Source organism: Channa argus, chromosome 6, assembly GCF_033026475.1.
Source record: "Channa argus isolate prfri chromosome 6, Channa argus male v1.0, whole genome shotgun sequence".
Taxonomy (NCBI): Eukaryota; Metazoa; Chordata; class Actinopteri; order Anabantiformes; family Channidae; genus Channa; species Channa argus.
In genome coordinates, this window is record NC_090202.1 from 23,134,739 (window position 1) to 23,144,689 (window position 9,951).

General features: G+C 38.2%; 1 protein-coding gene across 2 annotated transcripts; it reads right to left on the bottom strand.

Moving 5' to 3' along the window:
* trpc4b (transient receptor potential cation channel, subfamily C, member 4b) lies at window positions 1-8,792 on the bottom strand. 2 transcript variants are annotated; one of them, XM_067508577.1, is made up of 11 exons: window positions 8,588-8,792; window positions 7,871-8,250; window positions 6,424-6,942; window positions 3,389-3,725; window positions 3,120-3,259; window positions 2,517-2,830; window positions 2,215-2,410; window positions 1,921-2,115; window positions 1,702-1,743; window positions 1,461-1,550; window positions 1-1,373 (listed from the first exon to the last, which is right to left on the bottom strand). In XM_067508577.1, the coding sequence occupies exons 2-11, from the start codon at window positions 8,246-8,248 to the stop codon at window positions 843-845; spliced, it is 2,742 nt and encodes a 913-aa protein (XP_067364678.1). In that variant the 5' UTR covers window positions 8,249-8,250; window positions 8,588-8,792; the 3' UTR covers window positions 1-842. The 2 variants fall into 2 exon arrangements, with proteins under 2 accessions (XP_067364678.1, XP_067364676.1); XM_067508575.1 differs by having other exon boundaries at window positions 7,871-8,253.
* Between the last annotated feature and the right edge of the window lie 1,159 nt (window positions 8,793-9,951).

Below are 9,951 nucleotides of genomic sequence, written 5' to 3' on the forward strand. Positions count from 1 at the left end.
TCAAGAGAAACAAACAAAAGAAATGATAACAAGTACATCATACTAAAAGGGAGACCTATAAGGAAACACTTTCAAAATTAGCATTCACTTTTATTTAATCACAGAGTAATTTTATTACATATGACAAGTTACTAAACTGCACAGAGTTAGCACATTGCCAGGGCATCCTTATGCATTTAATGTTGCAAGGAAGCTGAGGAGACTGAGGGATAGATTTAAATTAGATTTTCTCTTCTGCTCTAAAAACAAATGTAGGAGTGAAACATTCCCTTTCCCCTTAGAAGCAGATTGGAAGAGATAACGGTGCAGTAGAAGGAGTTGTTCCTAATTTCAGAATTAATTAGGTGCTAAAACCTTCCTCACACATCAAATAAACTTGCTTTTTTCAGTGTTCATTTTCTTGACAATTGCATCCTGTATAGTTAAATTTAACTAAAATTACTGTCAACATCCAAGGAGTAATAATTTTACTATAGACAGAGATTTAAAATACAGCAGTTTTGTAAATATTTTGCAGTAAGTTAGTTCTAGGTAGAAGAGTAGAGAATAGGCAACAGGGTGCTAGGCATCTTTGGAATTAACACAAATTAATGACTTGTTTCACAATTCCCTGAGCGTATCTTTACTATAAGTGAGTGGTAAATGCATGTAATATAATGTGAAATAACATAACATTATTATACTAATATATACTGTGTGTGTCAGAATCTGGCAGTTATTTATTTATACATTTTAACTGCTTTACTCTTTACCATGAGAGATATACTTTTAAACTAATAAATCAAAATTATAAAATGTCATCTAAAAATGTTACTCCATCGTGAACATCTCTCAGTTACACATTAATTTTTATATTTTTTTGGCCCATTTTTGACTTCCTTAATCTCCTGAATGGTTTTCTCATTTTCATTTAAGGCTTCCTCAATTACTTTCTCAGACTGAAATGGTTCTTGGATTTGTCCACCAGATCCCAGTGTATCTTCCTCTGACAACGAACATATTTCATCACATTTCTGAGAGGGAAGTCTCGTCTGTTTCGGGAGGGACCCAGCATCTGAGACCTCCCTCGATAGCTTGTTCTGAGTGTGTTCTGTACCTGATGGAACAACTAAACCATTGGCTACGGCCAGCTGGTTAGAGCAAACAGAGCTGTTGGTGTTGGCAGCTCCGCTTTGCAGGGTGGTGGTTTTCACATCAAACACATACAGCTTCTTCTCAGGATCATCAATTAGGATTTTAGGAGAATATTTGAAAGAGTTTCCTGGGTAAGCCAAGGTGGAGCTTCCCACTTTACCAACTACCACACCAGGAGATTTAGCCTTCATCATTCCCAGGACTTCAAAGCGGAAGCTGGAGATATCCTGCTTTAGCTCCTATTAATTGAGAACCAGAAACAGCAGTTATTACTTTAAAAAAAAAAAAAGGAAAAAAAAGAAAGAAATAGATGCACGTTACTGTACCTTGAAATTCTCTTCGGTTAACCCTTCCTCTGTTTTGGCATCTCTTATCATTGCAGCCACATACCGCTTCACAAGGTTCCTCAAAACCTCCTAAAATATACACTATTTTCAAATTACTTCTGTTTTGATGTTTTAATGAAATAAGACTTAATGTATATATCTGATTTATTCCAAATTGATCATGACGATGGATCAAAAACAAAACATTTCTGTACATTATGGAAAAAAATAAGAGAACAACCTGATATTCATGGTTTAATCGTACATTTTCAGCTGCACGTCTCTAGAATAAAAATGAAAAATAAGATCCATTAACACTACCACATAATCAATTTCTGAAGAGAACAGCTCATTTAATTTAACTCCTAAATATTTGGGGCCACCTGCTTTAAGGCTGCAACTGAGAATGCAATGCAGTGGAGGCAACATACATCAGAGCAAATCACTGGAAAGTCCTTACCCCCAAGGTTTCAAAGGTTTCCAGCCTTTTTGTGGTTGGTCTCCTAAACAAATATGTGTTTATCCATCCAATCAGATAATAAACTGACTTTGGACTGGGTATTATATTGAATGGAGATGGCAAAGTCCCACCTTCTTCAAAATAGCTCATCCACAGCTTTGTTCTTGCAAATTTCCACTCTATATCTGCATGATCCTGAAAAGAAAAACAAAAAGCCATTTGTTAAAACCTTTTTTTTAAAGGAATACAAGATACATTACTGCGGTAAAATTATAAATTAGCTTAGACACTCACAGCAATATGCTGGTAGGAGTTATTCATCATGGCAATTAGCATGTTCAGAAGCACTACCAGGGAGATCACATTGTACGTGCCAAACATGGTAGTGCCCACAAACTCAGTAAATTCATGTTTTGGCCCCACATTGGTCACATAGAGGGAAATCAGGCCAAATATTGACCAAAATAATGACTGCAGTGTCTCAAATAGCCTGAAAAGCAAACAACCATATATCACATTATGCACTGCTGAAAAGCAAACAAATTAATCATTACCAAAGGAGATTTGTCAGGGACTATTTATTTTTAAGGACTTGCGTTGAGAAAGCGTTGTTTTGCAGATTGCAGCGAATACCCTTGCAATTATTGCCTTCATCTGTGTCATAATAAAAGTAAAGCTGGTTGAGGCCATTGGCAAAGGCTAACAGCACAAGACAGTAGATGAAGAGGAACTTGAGGATGTCCAGGAGCATGCGGCCTAGTGAGATTTGTAAGGGTCCCAAATGGGAGTTGGCAGTGAAAAGGCAGATGAGGCGCAAGGAGCTGAAGATGTTGGCAATAGCAAACAATGCTTCTGCCACCAAAGTTGGATGCCACATTTCCCAGTTGCTTCGAGGTTTTTCCCCACTGTACTGTAAAATAAAAATTAAGGAGAAAGGTACGTAAATACCTGGAGCACCATCTTACAGATAGCCAATATAATGCAAAACCAAATTCAGTGTGAGCTGCAATAAGGTTGTATTATAACATAATAGATGGTTTTCTAGAACATGTTCTTCTAACATTTCTACTTACAGTAAATTTTATAGACCAAAGCAGCATTAAAACATTGTGTCAATATTTACAAATAAATTTAATTAATAGCTGCAATCGGTGAAAATTTCTTTTCTCTCATACTTTCCACTGTAAAAAATGGATTACCTTTACATATGCAACAATTTTCAGAGAAATGGTTGCAAGATATAGGGAGTTCATTATGAAGTCCATTAAGTTCCACCAGTCATCGATGTAGTCTTCAAACCCACTGTCCCACATCTGTTTGATTTCAGTCCATATAAAGCCTTGAAGAGTTGAACAAATAACAGAGGACATGAGTCATAGTTATAGTCAGCACCTCTTTTTTGACTTTGTCTAAATCTGATGGACTAAATAATAACATGAGAATGGATGTTTTGTGTGGTCATTGTTACCAAGCACCCAGGGTAGGATCATCCATTCCACAGCAGTAGGTGCTGGGCCCTGAATTTTCGGGCTGGTAGACGCTATATGCTGCGAGGCCAAGAAGAGCAGGAAAAGGAAGGTCAGGTAGGAAGAAGTGTGACAGATGAACTTGATGAATGGCTTACGGATGAATAAACCGTAGCGGCTCTTTGGAGAGATTAGGTACAAGATGGAGAACAGTGGAAAGAGGAGGCCAATGAAGATGCAGGTGATGAGCTTTCCTGCCCAGTGACGCCTCCTCCAGCCTGGGAACTCATCGTACCACCGAGACGCCAGCAGCTGCTGACAGTTGGGCTGAGCAACAAACTGAGAGAAAGAGAGTAACAAAGAAAGATGAAAGATAAAATTCAGCTCTTTTATGCCTTTTTTTTTTATAATGTTTTGTTTTTAATACATACTTAAACATCATTCACCCCATGGTACAAAAAAGAGAGACCAAAGATTCAAGTCGATAAACGTATTTAGTTTTTTTCTGATCACTTGCTAAAAAGTCACTGGCAAAACTGTTTCCTACATTTTCTTTGTCTTGTGAGATTTGATATAATCATAAGCTGGACATCTGCAGATGGTGATGGAAGTTAATTTCAGTTTAACCAAATTATGGTCAAATGGATCCACATTATGGTATAACGTAGCATTAAATTATGGGGGATGAGCTCATCTGTCAGCATAGAACTAGACATCTTTAAAGTGTGTCTGTCCTTGTGAGACATTGACTTGCCGTGACATGACTGGAGGCACAAGAGGGCATCTGGTGAGACCAGGTTTTGTCTGAGGACATTTTTGGAAGGTGAAAATCGCCTCAGTGACATGTCACACCACTATGCTGTTAAACAACAAATATTAATCATATCCTAAGCTACATTCCAACTCATGATACTGTTCCTATTTAGTGCTGATTAATTAAGCTAGTAATAGCAAATATACATGTAATATATTTAAATTGTCACTAATAGAAAATGTCATATTACTTAACATGCTTAATTTTGGATAAACATCAAAGAACAGAAAAAGTGTTCTTGTCCCATGGCATTAACTATAAACAAGCATTTGTAATTCCACTTGATTAGACAAATGATGAATTATAATATTCAATAACCGAGTTCTGACCAGCAAATAAAGACAAATTGTCTTTAGGGAAGAATTTGTGTGTGTTTAACCTACCAGTACTGTGCATGCAGTTTTCTTTTTCTTTTTTAATCACATCCATCCAAAGAAACCTTTAAGCAGTATTTGAATATGGGCGAGCAGAATAAATGCAGAAACTAGCAGGAGAACAGAACAAAGCATCCTTCTCAAGTACATCAAAGGATGATTTTGCCACTAGTAGTGTGGGCATTCAGTAAGTGCTGGTGGTCTATGCAGTACATTAAATCATTGTGAGGCCTTTTCTTTGGAGAGGTCCAAAATGGCAACCTTCCAGAACAGCCCGGCTTAAGGATGTGTGTTATTTGTCTAGTCATTCACATTAATGGACTAATGGCCAATGGCATTCCATGCACTGTATACACAGCATTGCACATTAGCTGCATAAAACAATTGTTCACTTGCCACTGTGCAGCTAGCAGTACTTACTATTTGCAACTTTGCTTAAATCATTTGATAAAAAAACTATCCGGCTGTAGTTATGTGCTCGGGGGAACCTGTAAGATTTGAAATTGCTTTCGATTTTGCATTAAACTTTTCAATGCCTGGAATGAAAACTAGAAACAATCAAAAATGTATTAATTTCAAATGTTTTCATACATCATAATTCTTAACCTGCAACTATCAAGACTCCAAGTCACATCTAAATTCTGACTTGTTTGACAGTTTAAAAATGGCCATTTGTGACTAATTTCTCTAGACCGGTGTGGTAAATTAAAGAGGGCCAAGAAAAGACATCCCCCATCCCATCACATAACCCCACCCGCCTTTGCCATCACCACAGCACACGTGCTCTGCATCAAACGTTTTAAATACTTTAGTCAGGACAGATTTTGCAGAAACTTAATGTGTAAATACTCTTCAACAGTATTCAAACCCACTGTCTTCAAGTGACCACATATTGAATATTCTTATAATTTTAATTGTTTTTTAATTTTTCTTACAAAAAAAAATAAAAATTAAGGAGAAATAACAAAACACATCAATAATAAATGTTATTATTATCATAAGTAGCAGTATTTTAGATAGTAAATGTTTAAAAAGGTCTAAAACATTGACGATAAACAAGAGCCACTGATATGTAGGTCCTGCAATAAAACCTTTTGCCATGGAGACCAATAGTGGCACATGATGATGCTGACAGTCTCTGATCTTTCATCTCACATTCTTTACTGTCTCATCAAAGTCAAACAGACAACACAAAACACTGTAGAGTCATACACAAGTATTACACGATGTCAAACATTACTATTACTACAGTGCTTTTGCATTTGTCACCTCCTGTTGTATTCAACAAACATTGTTGTAAAGCACTGTAAATGTATGATTATAATATACCTTTGTTCATCTCACTGTCTAATCACAGTGTGTACATTTATTATTAGCTCTATTTCCACAGAAATCCGTCATTATATCCAAAGCATACATACTCCAAATAAGACTTTAAAAGACAGTAAAAGGTTCCCTCCCTAATTAAAATATTATGAGTTTGTATTTCAGGGAAATGGCCATCACTTATGCCATCATTAGACCCAATTATCCAATCGTCATGGGGCTATCTACTGTAATGCATTGCTGAGAGCCAGCTCGACAATTACATGTTCTAAACTCCCAAAGGACATCTCCACCCATCTCGGGCCATTTGCAGCTCTTCTCAGCACTGTTCTTTTTAACTACTCCATGTCATTACTTATGTTATACGTATTTCTTGTGATACTATGATTGTCATTTTATTGTATGGTGCAAAACTCTGTCAGATTTCAGGTGTAATAGAACTACCAAGATAAATTCCTTGAATCTACTTAGTAGTGTTGTTGTGCCACTGTAGGCCACACGAAAGATGTGACAAAGATCTTACCTCCTTTTGGCAATATTTTATAGCGAGCTTCAGTCGCGCTAGATCATTGCTATTCTCATCCAGCAGAGGATTGAGGTCATCGCGGTAGTTGAGAATTATTTCCAACTCTTTTGAGCTTCGTGTCTGGTCCAAAAGATCCTTTGCAAATTGTTTGCACACATGGGACAGCTCCTCATATTCGGACTTGAACTCATTCTCCACTGTGCTGAGCTCCTCCAGCTCCCAGCTGAGCTGAAAAGCTGTGAGAAAGGGATCTTCGCTAGAGAGGGCGATCAGAGACGGGCTGGCAAGGGCCTTGTAGATGTTTAGGCGAGAGCGCGAGTGGCGCAGACCATCCACGTCTAAACTGGACACACATTCCACGCAGTTGCAACGTACAGCATGTGGCTGAGGTATGGAGACACCTCGCTGCACAAGCAGTTTGATGATCTCATAGTTGTTGGTGTGGGCTGCAAGGATGATTGGAGTGATGTCTGGGGTGAAGCCTGAAAATTGTTTGTCCAGCAGAATTGGCGGGATCTTTTCAAGAGAGAAATACCCAAATTCATAAACATAAATAACAGAATACATTTACAATATGCCATTGTTTTACCAAATACTTTACAAAGAGAACTTTTAAAACCCCTTACAGGAACTGACACAACCGGTTTGAATGAGTCTAATTTCCTCTCTTGGGTCTCTGACAATCTTGCCTAACAGCTAGCACACAGCTAATGGGTTGTGGTTCAGCTGACCTCAAAATATCTTCCTGTTTGGCGGCAACTATACTTGTTTTCTCCACAGAATATACCAAGTCCATTATAGGGAGACCCAGCAGCGAGGAAGAAAAAATTACAATGATGTCAAAAAGTTGAACTCAGCTGGGGCCTTTTTAAAACTGTAGAAGCTTTGGCGAAAAAGACCCACACAAAGAATCAAAGAATATCAGTGCTGCCGCTTATGATTGGTACATAAAATGGATTTCCAAAACAAACACAGCCATGCCTCAAACAAAGAGACAAATGTTATGTTATGATTTTGATTTGCAGCAAAAAACGAAATGAGTGAAAACCTTTAATTACTAAAGCCAAGTACACCTAAATATTGTTCCGTCTCAGCCGCTCCAGTGGGTGCTAGTGTCCATGACAAACAATCTATACTTATCTGAACTTCCTATTATTTTTAGTAAACGTGCCACACACTGTACTTTTGCCCACTGACTGAATTGTATTTGTAGACATGGAAGGTACACAGGCCGTAAATGAAGCATGTAGTTGAAAGCAAAAGTGACATAGAGGAAACTTCTGCTAAAACTTAACCAAATGCAAAAGCAAAGAGGCTCAGAAAAAAGTCTTCTGAGAATCAATTTAGACAGAGAAAAATGTGAAAGTGTTTGTAAGTACAAACATTGTCAGAAAAACATCTTTGAGAATACAAACTGGATGTTATCATGGCACGTGGATTGTACCTGTTTTTCCCCACGTGGCTTCTTGTGGTTGAGCAGCAGCTCCACAGCCCCCACTACTTCTTTCCGGATGGCATGAAGCAGGGCATCACCTACATAAACATTATAGCTGAGCAGCAACTCAATGATTTCCAGGTTCTCGTTTTCAATGGCAATGAGCAGGGCTGTGCGTCCCAGCGGGTCTATGCAGTTTATGTTGATCCTGAAGTAGATCTCAGCCTCCTCCAGGGCTTGTTTAACACTGGCATAGTCCCCTTTCTCAACAGCCCCCAGGTAGGCCCTCTCTATGGCGGAGAGCTCAGATTCGGCGCGCACGATCCGCAGAGGGATGCGATCCCTGTATGTGGAGTTGTCCGTTTTCCGGTAATAGAGCTGGGACATTGCTGCTACAGTGTCAACAGAGAATGATTGAGAAATCAAAGGAGGAGAGAAACAAATATGAGAAGAGATTTCTGTTTTAGCTTTTATGCCTCAACTGTATTTACTGGTTTTCCGATTATGAACAATTAAGAGATTTAATTAATAATTAAAAGATAAAGATATTGCTTAAATAGGTAAATACACAAATTAAAATATGCATAATCTGACACATGGTTAAATGTGTTTTTCGAAGGCAAAGAAAACAAGCAGTCCACGTCAGATGATTAAAAGAGACATTTTTCCACCCAGAGCCAATCTACGGCCGAAATAATCATGCTTTACAGAAAAATAGAAGTTTACCGTGCTCCTGTTGCTTTCCAGCTCCAGTGATCTACTCCAGGGAGAAGCAGACGGCTGCGGCTGTCAGAAAAGTAACTCGTCGATCCTCATCTTATGACACTTAATGGCATGGCATCCAACCCCCCACCCCTTCCCCTCTCTGGTCTGTAGGGGCATTTGAAGGACATAGTATTGATCTGGACATTTCTCTGCAACATACACGCTTCGGAACGGGGCGGTGGGGGTGGGGTGGAGTGGGGGGGCTTTATGATACTGAATGTAATAGTCGTGGAAACTGTGCACAAAGTGGGCGCTCATAACTCCTCAGGAGACAACGCGTCTTCCATCACCGCGCTCCTTTACTGTCTGACTGCAAAACCAGGAGTTGCCTCAGAACTCGTGAGGTACCTGCTACCTGGTTTCTTTTCCCGCACATAAGCGGAGCACCGCTTGTTTTTCTACAACGGTAATAGCCCCACTTTTTGATTATTCTTCTCAGGACAAAGAAGTGAAATTGCTAAAACTAAGTTTTAATGGTATAATTCATTTATGCATGCTGATTTCACTATTATATTTCCTTAATGGTGCCTGATCAAAAAACAAAAATCACTCTGGAGTGCAGCATTACCATTCTTACTGTTTGTTTCAGGGGTTGGAAAATTACTAATCCAAGAACATATGAATATTATATTTATCCTGTCATTTCTAGAAATGCATGTTTGTATGATCTAATGTGTGGTAAATGGCGATATTCCTAACATACTGTACATGGTAAGACAAAAGATTTTTAGGATACTTTGGGGATACATGCTACAGTTTTGGTTATTTTCATATTCCATTTTGCCCACTATGGTTAAATAACCTCCAAAAGATAAAGATTTTAGTTTTGCTTCTTCTGTATTCTGTAGAGAGTTGAGGAGTAGAAGTAATATAAGCTCATCCTTAAACAACACTGCTTAAGTGAATCAGATGTTTACTGCAACCACCCACTGATCAAAGTAAGATAAGGTAATCAGATGTCTCTGGCACTGATTTTTTCTTGTATACTGAACAGTACTTGACAATAAAACATCCTGTTTGTCTGTCCTCCGTTGGTTTTAACCTACATCTACTTGTTGAACAATTCTCTCATTGGTAAGAAAATGGAAAAAACAAATCAATCTAAGAAGGACAAAGACAAGGATGTAAATAAAACTGTAAGAGATACAAATATAACACCTGAAGAAACACAACACAATATATGCACTTTCCACATTTCATTGCATTTCTGCAAAATAAATTGACTTGCACACATTCATGGACAGTAATCCTGATAAATCAGGTTAAAGTTAAACTTCAGCAATGGAAAGTACTGTTGTTTATATTGTTGAGCTGATCAATATCTC

Coding starts and splice junctions, on each gene's coding strand:
- trpc4b (XM_067508577.1), bottom strand. CDS start 8,248: ATGTCCCAGCTCTATTACCGGAAAACGGACAACTCCACATACAGGGAT. Junction 2,831..3,119: donor AAATTGTTGCATATGTAAAG/GTAATCCATTTT, acceptor TTTATTTTACAG/TACAGTGGGGAAAAACCTCG. Junction 1,374..1,460: donor TAACCGAAGAGAATTTCAAG/GTACAGTAACGT, acceptor CTCAATTAATAG/GAGCTAAAGCAGGATATCTC.